General features: G+C 43.3%; 1 protein-coding gene across 1 annotated transcript in view; it reads left to right on the top strand.

Annotated features, from left to right (window-relative positions):
* Positions 1 to 25,754, top strand: part of LOC126262528 (venom dipeptidyl peptidase 4-like) — a 272,420-nt gene that overhangs the window by 87,392 nt on the left and 159,274 nt on the right. Inside the window, exons 6-7 of the mRNA XM_049959201.1 lie at positions 9,202 to 9,389; positions 13,194 to 13,378. Coding sequence (XP_049815158.1) covers positions 9,202 to 9,389; positions 13,194 to 13,378 — 373 coding nt within the window. The remainder of the gene's footprint in view (positions 1 to 9,201; positions 9,390 to 13,193; positions 13,379 to 25,754) is intronic.

Here is a 25,754-nt window from a genome sequence, read left to right as displayed (position 1 = left end):
CAAAAAAAGGCCGTTTAACACGAACGCAGTAACTCTGTACCAAAAAATTAACGAGAGTGGAACAAATGCATGCTTATCGAAGTGGGTCTGCCAGGAAAAACGAGGATTTTATGCATGTGACTGGAACTGTCGTGGGTCGGGGTTGCAATGACAGCTGCTGGGTGATGGCAGCTATCTCCAGGAGGCGTTTCACTCCCACATGGGGTGTCCTGGGTTCGTTTTCGAGGGAGACATGAGTGCATTGTGGATGTTGCAATGAAACAATCCGTGAACGTAACAGTTCTTTAACTTTCGATGAACTGGCAAACAATCATTCGTGTGCCCCCTCGTACTCGATGCAGCCTGTAGTGTCCGCGCTTCGGTGCAGCAGGTGCGGCGGTTGTCCTTGCGCAGTATGCATAAAAATGCGGGGCAGTGAGCTTGCTTGTTGGGTGAATGCCGGCCCTCCGGATGCTGAATGCGACGGCGGTCGCAGCGCTAGACTGAACTGGCACCCAGCAACAACCACGCGAAAGCTTCTTGCATGTTACGGGGAGCGTTCAATAAGTAATGCAACACTTTTTTTTCTCGGCCACTTCAGGATGAAGAAATGTGTCTTACAGGACGTCGTAGAATATTCCCGTTAAGCCCCTATAGTTTCATAAAGTACCGATAGGTGGCAGCGCTGTACGTAGCCTTCGAAATGGCGTCTGTTACTGCGTTCCAAGCAGAGCGCTGTCATTCAGTTTCTTTTGGCATCGCATCGCAGATATTCATAGGCGCTGCAGAATGTCTACGAAGACCTGGCAGTGAACAAAAGCACGAGAAGTCGTTGGACAAGGCGTCCGTCATCACAGCGACAAGGTCCCGCATGCCGCACACAGCTGTGACTTCTGTAATTTTGGAACGTGCGGACACTCTCATTCGATGTCATCGACGTATCACAGTCAAACACCTCGCTGTTCAACTGGACATCTCTGTTGGTAATGGTGACACATTCGTGCACTAGTTGGGGCACTCAAAGGTGTGCACCCGCTAAGTCCCTCGCTGCCTAACGGAAGACTGTGAAGAGCAATGAAGGACCATCTGTGCGGAAATGCTTGCGCGTTACAGGAATGATTGTGACAATTTTCTGTCGAACATCGTCAAAGGTAATGATACATGGGTTCATCACTTCGAAACGCGAACAAAACGGCAAACCGTAGAGTGGCACCACGCCACATCTCCTCCGAAGAAAAAGTTCAAAGTCAGCCCCTCAGCCGGTAAAGTCATGCTGACGATATTGTGGGACCCCGAAGGAGTCATTCTGTTTCATGTTCTCCCTCATAATGCAACGACCAACTCTGAAATGTATTGTTCTACCTTCAGGATACAGTTCCGCACTGTCGCCTGATAAACAAACTAAGAGCCTACGGAATATCAGACCAGCTGTGTGGCTGGATTGAAGAGTTTTTAGCAAACAGAACACACCATGTTGTTCTCAATGGAGAGAAGTCTACATACGTTAAAGTAACCTCTGGCGTGCCACGGGGAGTGTTATGGGACCATTGCTTTTCACAATATACAGGGTGATTCAAAAAGAATACCACAATTTTAAAAATGTGTATTTAATGAAAGAAACATAATATAACCTTCTGTTATACATCATTACAAAGAGTATTTAAAAAGGTTTTTTTTCACTCAAAAACAAGTTCAGAGATGTTCAATATGGCCCCCTCCAGACACACGAGCAATATCAACCCGATACTCCAACTCGTTCCACACTCTCTGTAGCATATCAGGCGTAACAGTTTGGATAGCTGCTGTTATTTCTCGTTTCAAATCATCAATGGTGGCTGGGAAAGGTGGCCGAAACACCATATCCTTAACATACCCCCATAAGAAAAAATCTCAGGGGGTAAGATCAGGGCTTCTTAGAGGCCAGTGATGAAGTGCTCTGTCACGGGCTGCCTGGCGGCCGATCCATCGCCTCGGGTAGTTGACGTTCAGGTAGTTACGGACAGATAAGTGCCAATGTGGTGGCGCTCCATCCTGCTGAAATATGAATTGTTGTGCTTCTTGTTCAAGCTGAGGGAACAGCCAATTCTCTAACATCTCCAGATACTGTAGTCCAGTTACAGTAGCACCTTCGAAGAAAAAGGGACCAAAAACTTTATTGGCTGAAATGGCACAGAAAACGTTCACCTTAGGCGAGTCACGTTCATACTGAGTTGTTTCCCGCGGATTCTCAGTGCCCCATATACAGACATTGTGACGGTTGACTTTCCCGTTAGTGTGGAAAGTTGCTTCATCACTAAACACAATCTTTGAAACGAAAGATTCATCTGTTTCCATTTGAGAAAGGATAAAATCACAGAAATCGATTCTTTTAATCTAATCAGCTGCAGACAGTGCTTGAACCAATTTCAGACGATAAGGTTTCATAACTAACCTTTTTCGTAGGACTCTCCATACAGTTGATTGTGGAATTTGCAGCTCTCTGCTAGCTCTGCGAGTCGATTTTCCTGGGCTGCGAACAAATGCTTGCTGGATGCTACATTTTCATCACTCGTTCTCGGCCGTCCAGAACTTTTCCCTTTGCACAAACACCCATTCTCTGTAAACTGTTTATACCAACGTTTAATACACCACCTATCAGGAGGTTTAGCACCATACTTCGTTCGAAATGCACGCTGAACAACTGTCGTCGATTCACTTCTGCCGTACTCAATAACACAAAAAGCTTTCTGTTGAGTGGTCGCCATCTTAGCATCAACTGACGCTGACGCCTAGTCAACAGCGCCTCAAGCAAACAAATGTACAACTAAATGAAACTTTATAGCTCCCTTAATTCGCCGACAGATAGTGCTTAGCTCTGCCTTCTGTCGTTGCAGAGTTTTAAATTCCTGAAGTTGTGGTATTCTTTTTGAATCACCCTGTATATAAATGACCTAGTAGATAGTGTCGGAAGTTCCATGCAGCTTTTCGCGGACGATGCTGTAGTATACAGAGAAGTTGCAGCATTAGAAAATTGCAGCGAAATGCAGGAAGATCTGCAGCGGATAGGCACTTTGTGCAGGTTGGAGTGGCAACTGACCCTTAACATAGACAAATGTAATGTATTGCGAATACATAGAAAGAAGGATCCTTTCTTGTATGATTATATGATACCGGAACAAACACTGGTAGCGGTTACTTCTGTAAAATATCTGGGAGTATGCGTGCGGAACGATTTGAAGTAGAATGATTATATAAAATTAATTGTTGGTAAGGCGGGTGCCAAGTTGAGATTGATTGAGAGAGTCCTTAGAAAATGTAATCCATCAACAAAGGAGGTGGCTTACAAAACACTCGTTCGACCTATACTTGAGTATTGCTCACCAGTGTGGGATCCGTACCAGGTCAGGTTGACAGAGGAGATAGAGAAGATCCAAAGAAGAGCGGCGCGTTTCGTCACAGGGTTATTTGGTAAGCGTGATAGCGTTACGGAGATGTTTAGCAAACTCAAGTGGCAGACTCTGCAAGAGAGGCGCTCTGCATCGCGATGTAGCTTGCTCCCCAGGTTTCGAGAGGGTGCGTTTCTGGATGGGGTATCGAATATATTGCTTACCCCAACGTATGCCTCCCGAGAAGATCACGAATGTAAAATTAGAGAGATTCGAGCGCGCACGGAGGCTTTCCGGCAGTCGTTCTTCCCGCGACTGGAACAGGAAAGGGAGGTGATGACAGTGGCACGTAAGGTGCCTTCCGCTACGCACCGTTGGTTGGCTTGCGGAGTGTGGGTGTAGATGTAGATGTAGATGTAGGATATTGAAGAAGCGACCTCAGCGTGTTGGTTGCCACAAAAATGAAAATGAAATTCATCCGAGAGAAGCTTACAGAAGTTCACTGTGCTGTTCTCCCAAATCTATCTTGCACCCTGGTTGTCGCACCTACTGACTTCCATCCGTATGTCCGCATGAAGGATGCACACCATGGAAAGCAGTACGATGATGACAGGAAGGTTATTGATATGGCACGTCCATGACTCTGACGTCGACCAGCAGTGTGGTACCATGCGAGCAAACAGACCCTCCCAGTAAGACGGCGCAAAGCTGTCGCACTGAACGGATATTACTTTGAAAAATGGGGTTTTATAGCCAAAAGAGAGGGGATTAATATAATGTACTGGAATCCTGAATAAAACCAACCCAATTTCAGTAAAAAAGTGTTGAATTTCTTATTGGACTCAGGTACAAAAATCTAGGCTCTCGATAATATTGTGTGATTGGCTGTCTTACATACGTTGTGTTCTCGGCAATGGACACAACCAGAGATGGCGCTCTGAGACAGTATCCAACTGGCGTTGGCGAAGGACACTGCTAGTACGGAATTCTAGGACTGCTGTTCGTAATTACAATTCGTAGTAGAGATCAGCCCACAAAGTCTACAATTGGAGTCGCCTATAGCCTTCGCTTAGGACAAGTGTTTACTACAGTGATTGGCAGTGTAGCGCCCAGGATGGACATAGTCTTATCGACCTTGTATTCACTTGCTCTACAACTTTTGTTAAGTATTGCAGTGCGAGAAAGTGTATATTTGTGTAAAACAAAAAGTGGTAGCCAAGATCGCAGGAATTCTTTTTATTCCATGAATACCGGTTTCGGCGAAACTAAAGCCACAACTGTCGGATCTTAGGACACATACAGGTTACAACATCAAGGCGAACAATGGTGATACTGTACGGCAATATTTCGTATGGGGTGCATTCCAAAAAGGGATATTTAAGATTGTAAATCCAAAAAGCAGATCAAAGAACATATATTATACAAGACAACCAGTCACATCATATTACGGAGACTTTCGATTCTTGTACCTAACACGAAAAAACATTCTGCAGTACATGTTTTAAATGTGTCGTCAAGATGATGGCTATCTCGGTGATGTACATAATGAAACAGAACACTGTATATAGCTAAATCTGTCTCTGGATCTGCAACTCTCTGTCTATAGTTTTAAAACTAGAAGTACTCTTAATGCAATGTTCACCTAGAATCTGACTTCATAAACTACAAAACTGGCAAACAGGTGAGAGCGTGCGTGAAGCCATAGACTGTAGCTGTCAGTCACTTACGTGTATATCATCTATTTACTCAAGACTGGAAAGATGTGCGGCTCCCCTAACAGCTTTGAAAATAATTTCTATATGTTAGCTACATTTTGTACGCAGATGAAATGCACCAACAGTAAACTGACCACTGTCTATATTTCTCACGCTTAATTGCCAAATTTAGTGATACCTATGGACCACAACATAAAGAGAGCCACTTCATTCTCAAGTTGTGATGTGAGACTATAAGATCGGACGGAATCAATTTTTTTATCGAAGACTTTCATCAAAAACAAATGGGAAAAATCTGATAGCGGAGAACGCATCCAAAAACAGTTTAAAATTTTTATATGAAATTAAACGTTTTATTGAGAAACTGACAGCAGAGACAGATGTAGCTTTCTTTTGTTTACCTAAAATAATTTTTAGAGCATAACTGATGAGTCGATATTAGCGAAATCAAATCAATCGTTGTGGAAAAACCTTGTAATACTCTACGTTTGGCTTGTACAATTTTCGGCACGAAGACAGTTAAATGCTGATTTTCCGCGGATTCGGATGTAATGCGGAGTAAAAAGCTTGTTACGGTCAGGATTTCTGTAGGATTTCTGTAGCATCATTTACTACTGCAACTTCCAAGCCCTAAAAATAATAACCGAAAGGGAAGTGAGTAATTAAATTCAGTCTGGGATTCGTCTCATTATCATCATATCTGGGCTGTCGTTGGACGTTTCCAATGTTGAACACATGCCACGTATCCTTTTACTTGCATATTTGGAGTAATGTATTTTCTTTGGTAATATTTGAGATTATCAGCGTAAAGAATTCTTTCTCATTTTTCGTTTACAGACTTTAATGTCTTCTTTTCCACAGGTTTCCGGTCGTTTACACGCTAGTGCTCTCCCTATCCCTACTCCATTGGTTTTATAATAATTCAGTATACGTAGAATCCTATAACGTCTGTTTCTGAGAGTTTGTGCGGATTATTTCAGTGATCACCCTTTCACACAATTCTCCATGTCTGCCACATGCATAATGCAAACCATACCTGTAATAGCAAACCCGTGTTCACATTCTTGTTTTATTAACGATATTAATAAACCGTTCAGTTAAGGCAGTAGCATTATGCTTATTAATAGTGTATTCATATTATGAAGCCTCTTCTGTCGACACTTTGTAAACCTTCTCGGGAATATCATGCTTTAAGAATAAATAAAACTGTCATGCTTTTAACTGCCGACTCCCCATCTCTTATTGCCACCATCCATAAATCCAAACCTGGTTCCTTCCTCAATGCATAATTTGCTCCAACGAAGATATAACCGTCTTAAGAGTGATTTGAAATTATTTTACCATGATGCGTATTATGTCATTCCACATATTACCACGTAACATTGAGCTTGTGTGCGTACATTAAAGTTATCTGTTGCGCTCTGAATCATTATTAATGGCATTAATGGACCTATTTAGCTGATTAGATTCACATTTCCTGTAGATTCGGGGATCCCACTCAAGCCCAGTGACTTTTGAACGCACGTAGGTGTACATTTAAATAATACTCATAACAGACACCCCTATCGATCCGGCGGAAAACAGAGACGTTATTGATATTGTACGAAATGAGAGCAGTAATACTGTCGAAGATGACGCCGAAGAAGAATAAGGAGATGGAGAGAAGAAGAAATATAAAGCGTAGATATCCACAAAATAGATAAAATGCCCTCCCAAAACTACCTAAATGACTTACAGCAGTGGAAAAATGAACTTAACTAGTTTGCAGTCAGCGCTATAAACAGTCGTTTGGAACTGCTGTAGTCTTATTATTGGCTAGCCGTTAGAGCAAAGTTCATTTAAATGCTGTGTTTGCTAAGCTTTTTAAAATATTTTTTCTTTTGGTGTACTTCAAATTTAAATGCCATACAATATAGAGCACAGTATAACATTACATTAAGCGTTTTTCCAAACATTCCATGCACAGTTAGTCATTTTACAGCTCACTATCGTTATACCAAGAGATGAATACACTAAGCAGATTCAGAAGGATGTAGGTTGCAGTAGGTACTGGGAGATGAAGAAGCTTGCACAGGATAGAGTAGCATGGAGAGCTGCATCAAACCAGTCTCAGGACTGAAGACCACAACAACAACAACATCGTTATACCGCGATTATGCTGTAATCGCAATATATTAGACTTCTTCTGCAAGTGTTCTATTACGCAGTGCGTTGAACAAGTAACGCAACACATTTTTTTCGTGGCAGTGTCGCTTGAAGAAATGCGAAATTTGTTGTGTGACATCGTGGAATACTTCAGCCTCTATAGTTTCATGAAGCTCCTATACGTGTAGGCGTTATGTGTAGACTTAAAGATGATGTCTATAATGGAGGTGTATTGCAAGCAGATAGCTGTCATTGAATTTCTTTTGGCGGAAAACTAGAGCATCTCAGATATTCATAGGCTCTTGAAGAATTTCTACGGCACCGGGCTATGAACAAAAGCACGATGAGTCGTTGGGCGATGCATCTGTCATAATTGCAACAAGGTCCCACAAACCTGTCCGATCTCCCGCGCGCAGCACATAGCTGTGACGTCTGCAAAGTTGGAACGTGCAGACACTCTCATTCGAGGTCATCGACGTATCACAATCAAACACCTCGCTGCAAAACTGTACGTCTCTGTTGGAAGTGCTGAGACAACACTCGTCCACCAGTTAGGGTACTCAACAGTGCGTGCTCACTGGGTTCTTCACTGCCTAATTCAATACTGTACAGAGCAACGAAGACCATCTGTGCGGAATGGCATGCGCGTTACGAGCCTGATAGTGACAATTTTTTTCTCTAGCGTCGTCACAGGCGACGAACATAGGTTCATCGCTTCAAACCAGAAACAAAAGAGCAATCCACTTCTCCTCTGAAGAGAAAGTTCAAAGCCGCATTCTCAGCTGGTAATGAAATGGCGATGGTCTTCTGGGACTGTGAACAGGTTTTGATGTCCTTACTCAAGGCTCATGGTGTAACGATCAACTCTGGAAGAGTACTGTGTTACGCTCAGGAGATTGAAGATACGACATCAGCCTGTTCGTCACACGAAAATGCAAATGAACCTCTCCTTACTCATGAGAATGCAAGACCTCACACAAATCTGCACACCCAAGACAAGCTCATAGAATTTCATTGGACTGTTCTTCCATATCCATCCTACAGCGTGGATCTTGCACCTTCAGACTTCCATCTGTCTGGCCCAATGAAGGATGTGCTCTGCAGGAATCAGTACATGGATGATGGGGAGGTTATTAATGCAGCAAGGTGTTGGCTCCAGCGTCGACCAGCAGAGTGGCACTGTGCTGCCGTAAGCTGTCGCCAGCACTCTGATCGGCAAAGAGGCTGCGAGAAGTTGATATTTAGCACCAGAGCAAGTGAGCCTATCAGGAGAAGGGTAAAGACAAACTCGCAAGAAACGCGCCGCCAACACCCTCTCGACTGCCATTATTTAGATCGCCTCCGAAGATTGGAGGCCCCAGTCAGTCTCCCACTCAGTCAGTTATCCACACAGTCAGTCATCGAGTGAGTCATCGAGTCGAGTCATCAGTCGCTGCCCAGCCACTTGCAGTCGCAGAAAGTCGCAGGTGCAATCAGAGTCTCAGTCTCAGGCAGCACATAGCGACCAGGGGAGTGAGCACAGCAGTGAGGCTAACGTGGACTAGTGCAGAAGAGCTTGTACCACATGGACTAGCTTAAGATAAATAACTTCTTTTTCTGGTCAACGAAGAACCCTGTTAATACATGCAGACAGTTGTGTTATAGAAAGAAGATACCGGCCACCAAACAACATCTTCTCCTTCCTTCCCGTGATACAAGCCTACAGTGACAACGAGACAACACAATAGGTACCATGCAGGTGTGTGTTTTGTAACGAAAAGAGAGCGTCATAATATGGTGTTTGGAATCCTGAATAAAACCAACCTGCTTTCAGGAAAAAAATGTTGCATTGGGTACTGAATGTGTCCTATAACATCTGGTTGAAATTACGTCTGTATCTAGCATGACAGTCTTGCGCTTTTCTGCTAAATTTACTTATTAGCAGAAAATTGAGCCACCTACATAAGGTGACAGTGTGAGAACTGAGTCTTTACTTGCCTTTCTGCTTCCGCCCGCAGCACCACAATACACATCGGCGAGGGCAAGCGGCTGCAGCTGGCCAAGTGGGGACCAGGCAACAGGCTGGCCTACGTGTATGAGAACGACATCTACTACCTGGCCGAACCCACCGCCGAGCCGCTGCAGGTCACTACGGATGGCGTGCCGATGGCAGTCTATAACGGCATCGTCGACGACTACGGACATTGTAAGCATAATTACATTTAACGATTTTAGGTAGCTGAAATGAGAACAATATGTTTACACGTCTGGTGGTCAACAGATGGTTTTCAAGAAATTTAGAAAATACGCCTTCTTTCTTCTTGTTCCTGGCCTCTATCTCGTATCTTCACGAGGTGGGCATGTTAATTGTCGGATTTGGCAAAGCTATTGACAGAGGATGGCCACATGCCCTTCCTGTCGCGATCCCTTACCGCCACCCTGGGACGGAATTTATGCAACCCCAGCTGCCTGCGTCTAATGTTGTTCCATGCGAAAGTGTGCAAATGTTTTTTGGATGGCTGCGAATCATGTAACTGAGGTGGAATGTTTGTACCAATCTGGTACTCACCTAGTGGGACGTAGGAAAGCTCCAAAAACCACATCCAGACTGGCCGGCACACCACACCAACTTTCGTCGTTAACCCTCGCTACTTAGACTGACGTCAGTAGCTTTGTGGGCTAGTTTTCTACTCCAAAAAGAAAAACCTTTTGAAAATTGTTTACGTCTATGTTTCTCTAAACAGTTCTTAAAGAATCAATAAAAGAAAGGCTTCTATTAATGAAAAATAAATTTTTATTAAAAACGGAAAAGTAACCCAACCAACAGTTAAATTTCTTACATTAACAATGACCTCCTAAACAGGGTTTTTATAATATACGAAATGTATTCGCAGTTACGAAGACGAACAACCATAAGTTATATAAAGAAAAGATGACAATGAAAATCTATACCGGCCCGTAATTATAATCAACTTAAAAACCAAAGAAAATCTACTTCAACAATGTTCAGAAACATGTTCTGAGATCAATTAACGATCAATTAAGTAAAGTACAAAGAAAGAAATAAACAATACCTTCAATACAAAAAATGACTAGGTACATATACAAATCAATTAAGCACTCATTTTCGTTCATTAAAGTCAATACTTATATTTTCGTCAACCGAAAACATTTTGCACACTTGTTTTTGACATTTAGAACATAGTACAAAAGCATAGCCGGTAAACAGATTACATAGAAGTAATGTGGTAACGTTGTAATAGGAACGGAATTGTAAAGAAAATAGTGACCGATGGGGCAATAAATTACTCCATGAATGTGGTTAAGAGCTAATCTGCCCGGTGGATTCGATCCAAGGTTCGCGCATCTCCCCGAATCCCTGAAGCGGCCTGCCAATGCGCTCGACTATCCGAGTGGTCAAGTTAAGAAAATCACTTTCATAAAAATGGGGATACAACGTACTGCTCCAAAACAGCAAAACAATAAACTCCATTTCACAAGCAGCAAAAATACCCTCATCCATTATAAAGAGTAAGATACTATGCAAAATAGAATTAGAACTTGAAAAGACTCATTTGGGTGTTAGACCAAAAACAGAGACACGAGGAGCCGTAATAGGACTGCAGAGCTTGCTAGTAAGAATATTAGAATTGAATAGGGATATTCAAATAGCATCCATTGCTTTAGAAATAACATTAAAAAATCTTCATAAGATTGAAGATGCGCGCTTTGACAGGAAAGATAGGAGAATAATGTTAAACAATACATGAAAACCAGTTTTTGAAGATAGAGATAAACCGAGAGCAACGGGAAGCTAAAATTAGACAAGGTATCAGACAAAGATGATCGTTGTCACCGTATAACCTTTTCATTAAAAGAAAACCTCTGAACATATTAACAGAAAAAACACCTGGAGTTTTAGTGTGCAGAATTCCTATTCAATGCATAACATTTGAGAATAGTAGTGCGTTAATATATGCACAATAAAAGTACACTCCTGGAAATGGAAATAAGAACACCGTGAATTCATTGTCCCAGGAAGGGGAAACTTTATTGACACATTCCTGGGGTCAGATACATCACATGATCACACTGACAGAACCACAGGCACATAGACACAGGCAACAGAGCATGCACAATGTCGGCACTAGTACAGTGTATATCCACCTTTCGCAGCAATGCAGGCTGCTATTCTCCCATGGAGACGATCGTAGAGATGCTGGATGTAGTCCTGTGGAACGGCTTGCCATGCCATTTCCACCTGGCGCCTCAGTTGGACCAGCGTTCGTGCTGGACGTGCAGACCGCGTGAGACGACGTTTCATCCAGTCCCAAACATGCTCAATGGGGGACAGATCCGGAGATCTTGCTGGCCAGGGTAGTTGACTTACACCTTCTAGAGCACGTTGGGTGGCACGGGATACATGCGGATGTGCATTGTCCTGTTGGAACAGCAAGTTCCCTTGCCGGTCTAGGAATGGTAGAACGATGGGTTCGATGACGGTTTGGATGTACCGTGCACTATTCAGTGTCCCCTCGACTATCACCAGTGGTGTACGGCCAGTGTAGGAGATCGCTCCCCACACCATGATGCCGGGTGTTGGCCCTGTGTGCCTCGGTCGTATGCAGTCCTGATTGTGGCGCTCACCTGCACGGCGCCAAACACGCATACGACCATCATTGGCACCAAGGTAGAAGCGACTCTCATCGCTGAAGACGACACGTCTCCATTCGTCCCTCCATTCACGCCTGTCGCGACACCACTGGAGGCGGGCTGCACGATGTTGGGGCGTGAGCGGAAGACGGCCTAACGGTGTGCGGGACCGTAGCCCAGCTTCATGGAGACGGTTGCGAATGGTCCTCGCCGATACCCCAGGAGCAACAGTGTCCCTAATTTGCTGGGAAGTGGCGGTGCGGTCCCCTACGGCACTGCGTAGGATCCTACGGTCTTGGCGTGCATCCGTGCGTCGCTGCGGTCCGGTCCCAGGTCGACGGGCACGTGCACCTTCCGCCGACCACTGGCGACAACATCGATGTACTGTGGAGACCTCACGCCCCACGTGTTGAGCAATTCGGCGGTACGTCCACCCGGCCTCCCGCATGCCCACTATACGCCCTCGCTCAAAGTCCGTCAACTGCACATACGGTTCACGTCCACGCTGTCGCGGCATGCTACCAGTGTTAAAGACTGCGATGGAGCTCCGCATGCCACGGCAAACTGGCTTACACTGACGGCGGCGGTGCACAAATGCTGCGCAGCTAGCGCCATTCGACGGCCAACACCGCGGTTCCTGGTGTGTCCGCTGTGCCGTGCGTGTGATCATTGCTTGTACAGCCCTCTCGCAGTGTCCGGAGCAAGTATGGTGGGTCTGACACACCGGTGTCAATGTGTTCTTTTTTCCATTTCCAGGAGTGTATTATCAAGTGGTTCATCGGGAGTGAAAGCTCGACATTGCTGAAAATGATTAGAAAACGCTTGGAAGCGATGGAAATGTGGCTTTGGAGAAGAGTAATGAGAACCGTCTGGACAGAAAGAAAAGCCGATGAAGATGTTTTGAAAGCGATCAGTGAGCAAAGAAACCTCATAGCAACTATCCAGAAAAGGAAAACGATATTTTTTGGACATTTTGTTGGATATTTATTTAGACCCAACAATTTTTCGACAAATGTATTGCAAGGAAACGTTTTGCGAAAGAGCCCCAAGGGGAGGCAACGAAAGAAAATAGCAGAAGCCCTTTTGAAGGTAACTAACTTCGCCTTTCAACAGTGTTTAGCCATCTGAAAAACATCTAAGTGTGATTTTGGCAGTAAGGGTAGAATATTGAGTTGAAGAAGAAATAGGACAATATTTTACTTCTACTGTTTCGTCTGGGATTACACTGATATGATGTTTGTGTGCAGTCGTAGTGTGACACTTCTGTTTTCATTACCACTATACTGTGCACCTCACATTGCTAGATGGTTTTCGTTTCCTGGCAACACTTTTGTCTGATGACAGAATCATGTTCTAGTGTCGCAGTCTGCCTCAAACACGGTGGGCAGGGCAAACATGCTGCTGTGGTCCCCGGACGGCCGACGAATCGCCTACGGACAGTACAACGCCTCAGACGTCTACTACACAGCCTTCGAGTACTACGACTCAGCTGGGGGTGGAGAGTACCAGTACACGAGGTTCCTGAAGTTCCGCTACTCGAAGGTACTGTGCTCTCTACATGCGAGTTGCCACGTGCGGAACCGTTATAGCAATACTAGAAGTAATAACGATAACTGTTTCAGTTCGTGCTTTGCTAGTATACAAATGATATGGGTGTGGTACGCAGTACTGTGTGGAAAGTAATATGGACTAACAATAGCTACGTCACTACCATTCACAGAAGCTGCATGTCAGAACTGCCAAAGCTGCGCCTCCTATTTCCACACCCACCCTCATTTCTGTAAAACACGTTTCAGCAATTTTTTCTATGCAGATCTAACAAATTTCATAATTTTGTAAATAAGTTGCATAAAAATTAAGGATGAATGTAAAATACGCACATCAAAAACAGTTTTGCATCACCACGGTTCTCAGAGCTCCTGAACGCTGACTGTGGAAACTGTATCACAGAAACAGTCCCTTTGATTGTTCAGAGATATCACTAAACCTGCCCAAAGATGTAAACAACCATGCATGAGCACCGCCTATTAGATGGAGGGGGTCCGACAGCCGATCAGTCCCAGTCATTCCACCAAGAAGGAGGCACACGGCTCGTGTTGTCTGCAGTTCTACCATGCCTAAACGGTCAATACCGCGGTTCGATCGCGTCCGCATTGTTACTTTGTGCCAGGAAGGGCTCTCGACGAGGGAAGTGTCCAGGCTTCTCGGAGTGAACCAAAGCAATGTTGATCGCACATGGAGGGGATACAGAGAGACAGGTATTGTCGATGAAATGCCTCGCTCAGGCCGCCCAAGGGCTACTACTGCAGTGAATGACCGCTACCTGCGGATTATGGCTCGGAGGAACCCTGACAGCAACGCCACCTTGTTGAATAATGCTTTTCGTGCAGCCACAGGACGGCGTGCTACGACTCAAACTGTGCGCAATAGGCTGTATGATGCGCAACTTCACTCCCGACGTCCATGGCGATGTCCATCCGTCGGCCGGAGTGGCCGTGCGGTTCTAGGCGCTACAGTCTGGAACAGAGCGACTGCTACGGTCGCAGGTTCGAGTCCTGCCTCGGGCATGGATGTGTGTGATGTCCTTAGGTTAATTAAGTTTAATTAGTTCTAAGTTCTAGGCGACTGATGACCTCAGAAATTAAGTCGCATAGTGCTCAGAGCCATTTGAACCAACACACTGTCCAATGAGTGCAGCAAGGTGGAGGTTCCCTGTTGTTTTGGGGTGGCATTATGTGGGGCCGATATAAGCCCCTGGTGGTCATGGAAGGCGCCGTAACGGCTGTGTGATACGTGAATACCATCCTCCGACCGATAGTGCAACCTTATCCGCAGCATATTGGCGAGGCATTCGTCTTCATGGACTACAATGCGCGCCCCCATCGTGTACATCTTGTGGATGACTTCGTTCAGGATAACTACATCGCTCGACTACAGTGGCCAGCATGTTTTCCAGACATGAACCCTATCGAACATGCCTGGTATAGATTGAAAAGGGCTGTTTATGCACAACGCGACCCACCAACGACTCTGAGGGATCTACGCCGAACTGCCGTTGAGGTGTGGGACAATCTGGACCAATAGTGCCTTGATGAACTTGTGGATAGCATGCCACGACGAATATAGGCATGCATCAGTGCAAGAGGACGTGCTACTGGGTATTAGAGGTACCGGTGTGTACGGCTATCTGGACCACCACCTCTGAAGGTTTCGCTGTGTGGTGGTACAACTTGCAATGTGTGGCTTTCATGAGCAATAAAAAAAGGCGGAAATGATTTTTATGTTGATCTCTATTCCAGTTTTCTGTAGAGGTACCGAAACTCTCGGAACCGAGGTGATGCAAAACTTTTTTGATTTGTGTATGTCTCAAATGTGCCATATTGACGAAAACTGCACCTTGTAGCAAATAAATTCCTAATTGTATGATTCTGCTTGTAGGCAGAACTTAAGAACTTTTCCCAATTAATTCTTAAATCGTCTTTTTTTACCAGTTTTCGCATCTCTACCCCCGCCACGCTTTCCCCTTCTCGATACGGCATGGTGCGAGTAAGTTTAGCTCCAGTTGACTCCGTTTCTTGCAATCCGTGTAGTAGTGCAATGTGGTCAATCATTTTCTTGGTTACGCATCTGTGTTAACAGAGATGGAGCGCTCAGTAGTCACAATAATCATCCAGGGACCGTTGCGAATTCGTACTCTATAATAGAGAAGAACTGTCTGCCCCCGCAGAGTTTCAATGAAAATCTAGGAAGACATAGTGAATGACTGAAGACTAGAAATTCAAAAGGGACTAAGTACCAAAATGACTTTTCGAGATATTGAAAGGGGAATGCTTTGATACAAATAATACGTTAGTAAGTCAGACTGAAGGAAGATGTGATCTGGTAAGTAACTCAGAGAACAACTAGTCCGCCCGTAGTATCACAAAGATAACGACAATTTAGAAAAGGGCTAAGTTCATTGTTTTTGTGTTGTTTCTGCAATGATTACATTAGCAAGACGAGGCGGAATAAGAGTACCAAAGACCATATTGTGACATTTTACACGCATTTAACCACAAATTTTGCTGTGCTCTTCTGGTAAATATGATATCACACTTAGCAGGTCCTTCTTCTTCTCTCGCGATAAGCACTGGCGGTTGTCAACTTGCTTTAGTTCCAGATTTTGGAAATCAGAGACTGATTTGCCGTTCTTGAGGACACTGAATGTTGTCCGCTCCTCTTGCTCGTCAAAGGTTCTTCGTATTTTGACCTCTCCAGGGGCAGATAATTGAATCCACGATGCAGTTGATATCAAGAATTGTTGGTGGCGATCAAGTTTTCTGCTGCTGTGTAAAAGTCAAGAAAGGGCGAGTCATGTATTTCCAGAACTTTGAATGGCTTTGGATGAGGTGATGAACTCACCCGCAACGAAATATTTCACTGTCTTCTTTCTCTTTTCAGTGATTGCAAAATCTCGATCACATTCCAGACAGCTATATCCAGATATGAGATATTTATGATCAGCATATTCAAACATATCACAACACTTTAGAAGCTTGAACATGAATAGAAGAATTTGGTGTTTATTTTGTCCATAGCAGTTGTCACTGCATACACACAGTTTTTTATTCATTATGATACTAGCTACTTGATTCAGAAATGCAAATAAACAGGATGCGATTTCATTGGCTCCCCTACCACCTTCCGTCTCATTCCACATACACATTGTGGTATCACCAGTGTCATACATATCTACACCGAAATTGTAACATGAGAGTTGCTGCTTAAGGAAAGGTACGAACATAACCTGTTGGAGATCTATGTATATCGTGCAAGTATCACTGTTTGGTAACGCTGCAACAAGTGCATCAGTTCTTAAGTGTGATGCGGCCCTTTCGCCTTTGCGGTGGTTCAATTCGAGTTCTTTCTTAGCTTTGACAGCAGCCTAGTGGTTTGTCTTACATTCTAGAACTAAACAGTCACATGTTTTGCTTGTATCTGATAGTGGCTTTCTGAAACATACGTGCTAAACATCCACAAGGAAAACTTTCCTGTAAAATTTATAAGTTAATATTGAGATCGGGGCTTAAGTAGTCCTTCGTTGTGCGCTTTCTGTTGTAGTGACTCACATCTCTAGGCAACATGTGAATGTGGGCCCGAGAGCTGCCCAATCTGCTGACCTTCATCTGCGAATTTTCTATTAAATGCTCCACCTCTATGGTCTTTGAAAACATTATCGCCGATCTTTTTCTTCCGTGCTATGATCTCTACTTTTTTTCTTTGAAATAACGAAATCATCCATAAAGGTATTCTTACATTCCTGTTTATTGCACCCTCACGTGCAGGAACTACGAAATTCAGTTTACACTGGCGGCTACTTTCCGTGGAATCTGCGTACTTTCCATTTCGCCGACGTTGTACTGGAATAACGTCCATGAGCCTCATTAAGAACGTACGTTGTGCCTGCTAATTTTGCTGGTAGAACGTAGTAAACAAGTTCGTGCTATGTTCGCTCAAAAGGATTGACAATAATACAGGGTGATTCAAAAAGAATACCACAACTTTAGGAATTTAAAACTCTGCAACGACAAAAGGCAGAGCTAAGCACTATCTGTCGGCGAATTAAGGGAGCTATAAAGTTTCATTTAGTTGTACATTTGTTCGCTTGAGGCGCTGTTGACTAGGTGTCAGCGTCAGTTGATGCTAAGACGGCGACCGCTCAACAGAAAGCTTTTTGTGTTATTGAGTACAGCAGAAGTGAATCGACGACAGTTGTTCAGCGTGCATTTCGAACGAAGTATGGTGTTAAACCTCCTGATAGGTGGTGTATTAAACGTTGGTATAAACAGTTTACAGAGAATGGGTGTTTGTGCAAAGGGAAAAGTTCTGGATGGCCGACAACGAGTGATGAAAATGTAGCACGCATCCAGCAAGCATTTGTTCGCAGCCCAGGAAAATCGACTCGCAGAGCTAACAGAGAGCTGCAAATTCCACAATCAACTGTATGGAGAGTCCTACGAAAAAGGTTAGTTATGAAAGCTGAACGTCAACTACCCGAGGCGATGGATCGGCCGCCAGGCAGCCCGTGACAGAGCACTTCATCACTGGCCTCCAAGAAGCCCTGATCTTACCCCCTGCGATTTTTTCTTATGGGGGTATGTTAAGGATATGGTGTTTCGGCCACCTCTCCCAGCCACCATTGATGATTTGAAACGAGAAATAACAGCAGCTATCCAAACTGTTACGCCTGATATGCTACAGAGAGTGTGGAACGAGTTGGAGTATCGGGTTGATATTGCTCGTGTGTCTGGAGGGGGCCATATTGAACATCTCTGAACTTGTTTTTGAGTGAAAAAAAACCTTTTTAAATACTCTTTGTAATGATGTATAACAGAAGGTTATATTATGTTTCTTTCATTAAATACACATTTTTAAAGTTGTGGTATTCTTTTTGAATCACCCTGTACATTTGTCGGTAACCTGAAAACAAATATTGTGACACATTATAGTATTACAATACTGTTGTAAGTAGGCTGTTTACGTTTTTATGTTGGTAACGCCACGTAGCGCTCTGTATGAAAATTACTGACTGTGCTGTGTGCAGTCTGTGGCTGGCTGGCATTGTTGGAATATTCGCTATTGTAGTGTTTCGCAGTGGGATGTGAACAGCGCGTAGCGTTGCGCAGTTGGAGGTGAGCCGCCAGCAGTGGTGGATGTGGGGAGAGAGATGGCAGAGTTTTGAGAGCGGACGATCTGGACGTGTGTCCGTCAGAAAAAGGAAATTTGTAAGACTGGATGTCATGAACTGCTATATATATTATGACTTTTGAACACTATTAACGTAAATACAGTGGTTGTTCTCCATCAAAATCTTTCATTTGCTAACTATGCCTATCAGTAGTTAGTGCCTTCAGTAGTTAGAATCTTTTATTTAGGTGGCAGGTTTTGCGCTCGCTGTATTGCAGTAGTTTGAGTAACGAAGATTTTTGTGAGGTAAGTGATTCACGAAAGGTATAGATTATTGTTAGTCAGGGCCATTCTTTTGTAGGGATTATTGATAGTCAGACTGCGTTGCGCTAAAAAAAAATATTGTGTGTCAGTTTAGTGATGATCAGAATATGTAAAGAGAAAACTGTTTGAGTACATAGAGTTTTGCTCAGCTGTTTGAAAATCAAATAACGTAATAGGTTTTCCAGCACCGTCATTTACAAAATTTTCTAAGGGGCGTTTCACTGTTACTTGATTTCATTCATAAGAGTCTCACGTAGATACTCTTATTGTGAAGCATTAACGTTTAATGTACTGACAACATACCTGTGTGCTTGGCTGTTGTTTGGGAGGTTTTTCTTTTTCTTTTCTTGTCTTGTACGATGAATCAGACACTCTGCCTTTCTCCTGCATCACTCTCTTACTTACACTTTCACATTGACTCCTCATTGCTTTTGGACCATCACAGTATTCAGACGCACAATGCATCATAAGATCAGCCATCTTCATTAACAAATGTCGACTGATCAACAGCAGAGCGCTAGTGGTAGAACGTGGACTCAGAGCATATCGACATTCCTCATGGATTGAACGCCATCTACGAACGGCCATAGAAAGGTAACGGGAGTATGTACGGACATAGCACCTCTCGCCAGGCAATGGGCTTGACACCTACCTCCTATCGACAGCAAAATCTCGTTTTTCACAAAAATTTGGCTAACCCCTTTTGAATTTTTAGTCTTCGTTTGCTTAACAGGGCCATACCAGGATCCCCCCCCCCCCCCCCCCCTCGAAGGTCCCTCTTTATACTATCCTTCTGAGGCGCATATTCTCGAAACTGTTAGAATATACAGCACATGATCTTTCTTCATGCGTGTCATTCCAATATAATGGAGCCCTGCTGACACTGTACACCTTATGCGCCGGCCGGGGTGGCCGAGCGGTTCTAGGCGCTACAGTCTGAAACCGCACGGACATAGCACCTCTCGCCAGGCAATGGGCTTGACACCTACCTCCTATCGACAGCAAAATCTCGTTTTTCACAAAAATTTGGCTAACCCCTTTTGAATTTCTAGTCTTCGTTTGCTTAACAGGGCCATACCAGCATCCTCCCCCCTCGAAGGTCCCTCTTTATACTATCCTTCTGAGGCGCATATTCTCGAAACTGTTAGAATATACAGCACATGATCTTTCTTCATGCGTGTCATTCCAATATAATGGAGCCCTGCTGACACTGTACACCTTATGCGCCGGCCGGGATGGCCGAGCGGTTCTAGGCGCTACAGTCTGAAACCGCGCTACCGCTACGGTCGCAGGTTCGAATCCTGTCTCGGGCATGGCTGTGTGTGATGTCCTTAGGTTAGTTAGGTTTAAGTAGTTCTAAGTTCTAGGGGACTGATGACCTTAGAGGTTAAGTCCCATAGTGCTCAGAGCCATTTGAACCATTTTGAATACCTTATGCTTGTGCTAGTGAGCACCTATTTCAGGGGTTCCCTCAAAGACGGATTGAAAGAACAATCTGTCCCGTTCCGTGTTCAGCCCCTTCACATGATCCTACGCCATTTTATTCCTTGGGTTAATGGAGACTACGCTTTGCATGTCAACATTTAGCGGACGATTTCTGTAAGTAGCTTTAAGTAATATACGAGGGCATTCAATAATTAGTGCTACACATTTTTTGTCGGTCAGTTTCGATTGAAAAAACGCGTAAGTTGTTGTGAGACATTGTGGAATATTCCAGCTTCAGCCATATACGAGGTGTGGCTAGAAAAAAACCGGACTAGTACTGGTGAAACAATAAAACGAATGCAATAAGGCTGAAAGTCGCGTGGCCTGTCACGTGACTCTCGCTCCGCCTACTGCTCGAGTTTCATCTGCCTCCTGCACTCAGTCTGCCCGTGGCGTCTGTTTTAAGTAGTTGACGTTTTGTCTGTGCGTCGGAAAATGTTGAGTGTACAGAAAGAACAGCGTGTTAACATCAAATTTTGTTTCCAACTAGGAAAATCTGCAAGTGAAACGTTTGTAATGTTACAACAAGTGTACGGCGATGATTGTTTATCGCGAACACAAGTGTTTGAGTGGTTTAAACGATTTAAAGATGGCCGCGAAGACACCAGTGATGACACTCGCACTGGCAGACCATTGTCAGCAAAAACTGATGCAAACATTGAAAAAATCGGTAAACTTGTTCGACACTTTCCTTGTCAACTCCTGTTAGCTCAGACACTGCTCTGATTGTTAAACGGCGATCTTGTCGAACAAGTTTACCGATTTTTTCAATGTTTGCATCAGTTTTTGCTGACAATGGTCTGCCAGTGCGAGTGTCATCACTGGCGTCTTCGCGGCCATCTTTAAATCGTTTAAACCACTCAAACACTTGTGTTAGCGATAAACAATCATCGCTGTACACTTGTTGTAACATTAAGAACGTTTCACTTGCAGATTTTCCTAGTTTGAAACAAAATTTGATGTTAACACGCTGTTCTTTCTGTACACTCAACATTTTCCGACGCACAGACAAAACGTCAACTACTTAAAACAGACGCCACGGGCAGACTGAGTGCAGGAGGCAGATGAAACTCGAGCAGTAGGCGGAGCGAGAGTCACGTGACAGGCCACGCGACTTTCAGCCTTATTGCATTCGTTTTATTGTTTCACCAGTACTAGTCCGGTTTTTTTCTAGCCACACCTCGTAGTTTCATGAAGTTCCAACATGTGGCTGCGCTATACGTAGCGCATAAAATGGCGTCTGTAATGGATGTGCGTGCCAAGCAGAAAGCTGTAATTGAGATTCTTTTGGCGGAAAACCATGTCATCGCAGATATTCATAGGCGCTTGCAGAATATCTTCGGAGACCTGGCAATGAACAAATGCACGGTGAGTCGTTGGACGAGGCGTCTGTCATCACAGCAACAAGGTCGCGCAAACCTGTGCGATCTCCAACGTGTCGCACACTGCTGCAGTCTTGGAACGTGTGGACAATCTCATTCGAGGTAATCAAGGTATCACACTCAAACCCTACAAAATGCAAACAAACTTCTCCTTCTCCATGACAATGCAGGCCCTCACACAAGCTGTGTACCTGAGAGGTGCTCACAAAACTGCACTGGACTACTCTTCCTTTGCCCTACAGCCAGGATCTCGCACCTTCCGACTTCCATCTGTTTGGTCCAATGAAGAATGCACTCCACAGGAAGCAGTACATGGATGATGCAGCAAGACGTCGCCTCCGACGTCTACCAGAAGAGTGGTGTCATGCGGGCACACAGACCCTGACTGTGAGGTAGCATAACGCCGTCGCACTGAATGGAGTTTATGTTGAAAAATAGGTTTTCGTAGCCAAAAGAGTGGGGAATAATATAGTGTATTTGAATCCTGAAAAAAGCCAAGCCTGTTTTCAGAAAAAAAATGTGTTGGATTATTTATTGAACGCCCCTCATACAACATTATTGCGAAGCTTTTGCCAAAACTAACTTTTACCTGCAACTCGCCCAATGAAGCAGTGACCTTGTTAATGTCACGCTAAACTGCCTTAAATGGGAATATCACGAGCTGTGGCCACCACTTTTATGGTGAATACTTTGTATACTGCAGTGCAGAGACACACGTTTCAGGCTTGTTTTCTCTGAAAAGCTAACTTTTGCTCCAAGTGCAAATTGGAGGCCTAAAATAAATTATAATATCAGTGCCAACTGCCAGATACAGTGCAGCATGATGTTGATGAATAATTTTGACCAATCAATCAGGCAAGGTAGTTTATAATATCTGATTCATTAAATAAACACTTCAAATACTAGAATAATAATGGGCCATAATCTTTACCAGTATCCAGGACAGAAGAACAGATTTCACGCTGGGGTAAAATATTTTAAGTGGAAGTCCAAAGTTAATGTTTACCGCAATAACTATATTCAGAAACTAAGCGTGTACGAAGTTTTAGAGTCGTCAATTTACAATCTGAGGATACCCTAACTGCACAACAGCACTTCACCAACATCTTATTATAGCTTGTGTGTCGTGGAAATGATCCCAACGCCTCCAGTTTTAACAATAAGGAAACCTCACTCCTCAGTCGTCTTTGCACGTTCTTTGGTACTTGTTTGAGCATCTTCCAGATACATTTTTTCTTCATGATATTGCTCATCAATGAATGCCCAACACACAGTAACATACCCACTTACACCTAGCGCTAGTGCAAAACCACTCACTACAATGGCTAGCAGGCTTTGCCTCATTTGCAACAGTAATATGAAAGTAGGACAACGCCTGATTGACACTAGCCTGAATATGCGTTCTTCCCAAAGATTTTTACACAAAAGTTTACAGCTTGTTTCCATATTCTCATGACAAGCAAATATATATACTGTTTGACAAAAAAGTGGGGCACCTAGAAAACATGGCCAAATGTTAATTTAACTTCGCACACATACACAAAATTACCGAGTATGTAAACAGAACTGCAATTCCTTGCGACAGCTAGAACCACCACCAGAGTGCATTAGTGCTTTTCGTGTTCGGTGTTGATGCCAGACCTCATAGGGTATATAAGGAGCTTGAATAGAGTCAGATGTTAAGGGAAGCCGGAACGAGGAAAATGACAAAATTAACGTTTTTTGGTTTTTTCATTATGAAATTATTTGGAGTTTTCTGAATAAAACAAATGAAGTTTCACCCTTATAAGTGAATTCCAGGTGTGTTTTTTATCGTTGCAAAGTTGATGCGCCGCGTAAACTGTTGTAGCGACTTGGTGTGTCACCTCTGACGGCGCCGCTCGCTGACTGCAAGAAGGGTATCTTTGCGGAATTAGACAGTGTTTTGTTTTCCAGCGTTGTATGGCTTTATCTCTGTGACAAGTGACTGTTCATATCGGTAAACACAAACGCTATACCGTGTGTGTTGACTTGCCGAGTTTGCTTTGTGTTGTTTAGCTGTTCAATTTTGCATATTTGCGAATTTTGCTCATACCTGTTTTACGTATTTGGTTTGTGGATCTCAATATGCCCCGTTTCAGCAATCGAGTGTTTAAGAAAAGGCACAATAAGTGGAAGAAGAAATATTTTGTTATTTCGAAGGGAGATGCTGCTCAGACTGCTTCACCAACTACTCCAAATGAATGTGATAGAACTTTTTCCAGCAAGAAACTTTGTGACTTCAAAGAAAAATTTGTGAACTATGAAAGTGACAGTAATGATGTGAATGAAATAATTAACATTTCCTTGCTGTCTAATATTTTGAAATATAACGTATTATGCCAAGTTTTCAAAGAAAGAGGACTGGAATTGAAAATAACTTCACACATTGGTTTGGCATGTAAAATGTTATTGAAGTGTAACAAATGTGCTGCAGAAGTTTCGTTTTCTAATTCTAACAGTATTTCTAGTAGCGATAATAGTGGAAAGAAGGTGTATGATATAAATGTTAGGCTGGTGTATGGCTTTCGTTGCACTGGTAAGGGCAGTGGTGCAGGGACAATGTTATGTGGAATTATGAACTTGCTGAAACCATCAACCAAGTTTGGATTTTACAATGAATTGGTGGGATCTTCTGCTGAACTTATTGCTCAAGTAACAATAAAGAAAGCAGTTGAAGAAGCTGTGACATATAATGTTAATTGTACAGATTTATCTGTTGCTTTAGATGGATCATGGCAACGTAGAGGTCATAAATTTCTAAATGGAGTTGAGAGAGCTACCAGTGGAGACAGTTGCAAAGTAATTAATGTTACTATTCTCTCAAAACATTGTAGATGTAAGGGCAATACCAAGGACGACCGTAGTGAAAGTTGTGAAGCAAATTTTCACGTCACAAGTGGAGCGATGGAAGTAGAGGGAGTGAAAACAATTTTTTCCAGATGACAGCAGCGGTATAATGTATGATACACTAACTATTGAGGAGATGGTGATTCTAAAGGATATAAAGCTGTAGAGGAACTCAAACCTTATGGCAATGAAATTCGCATTAAAAAACAGGAATGCATTGGACATGTGCAGAAGCACATGGAAGCTCGCTTGCGCAAACCAAAGCAGACATTAGGATCCCAAAAGCTTAGTGATGGTAAGACCCTTGGAGGAAGAGGAAGACTGACAGATGAAAGAACTGATAAATTGCAGAGGTATTATGGGTGTGCAATTAGGCAAAATTCAAGAAGAACCAAGCATATGAGGAGAGCAGTGTGGGCATTATTTTTTCATACTGCATCAACAAATGAGCACCCACAACATGCACTGTGCCCCTCAGGTGATGACTCGTGGTGTAAGTACCAATCAGGAAAGGAATATGCCCATAAAAGCAGTTTGCCAAATGCTGTAATTGATGTAAATAAGCCCATATTCAGAGATTTATCACAGCCAAGTTCACTAGAAAAGTGTTTACATGGTAAAACACAAAATCCAAATAAAAGCGTAACTAATTTAATTTGGATTAGCATTCCCAAAAGAGTGTTTGTACCGACAAAAACATTGCATTTTAGAGTATATGATGCAGTGGCAACATACAGTGAAGGAAACATTATCAAATGTGATGTGTTGAAACGTTTAGGTTTCCAACCAGGACACAATATCATTTCCACAATGCGCCTAATTGATGAAGAAAGACTAAGAGGTGCAGGAAGAAGAGACAAAAGCCTACAACATGCAGCAAAAGGGAAGAAAAGACCAGTGAAAATGAAAGTAAGACTGGAAAAAGGAGAGGATGCTGAAAATCCATCATATGGGGCAGGAATGCATTAAAAAACTTTGGAAGCCATTTCCCATAACTTTAAAATTTTCGTCTTTGAGGAACATTTTCTCAAAAACTGCTAACAGTATATCAATGAAATTTATACACAATATTCTTTACTTCTTTTCCTTCATTTTTATAACAAATTGTAAAAAATATTGTATAATTCAAGAGTTATAGAAGAAAAAGTGCAAAATTTTAGATAAAAAAATAAGCATCTGTTTAAAAAAATTGT

Source organism: Schistocerca nitens, chromosome 6, assembly GCF_023898315.1.
Source record: "Schistocerca nitens isolate TAMUIC-IGC-003100 chromosome 6, iqSchNite1.1, whole genome shotgun sequence".
Lineage (NCBI taxonomy): Eukaryota > Metazoa > Arthropoda > Insecta > Orthoptera > Acrididae > Schistocerca > Schistocerca nitens.
Note: the sequence above shows the minus strand (reverse complement) of the source record. Positions and strands in the feature narration are given on the sequence as shown.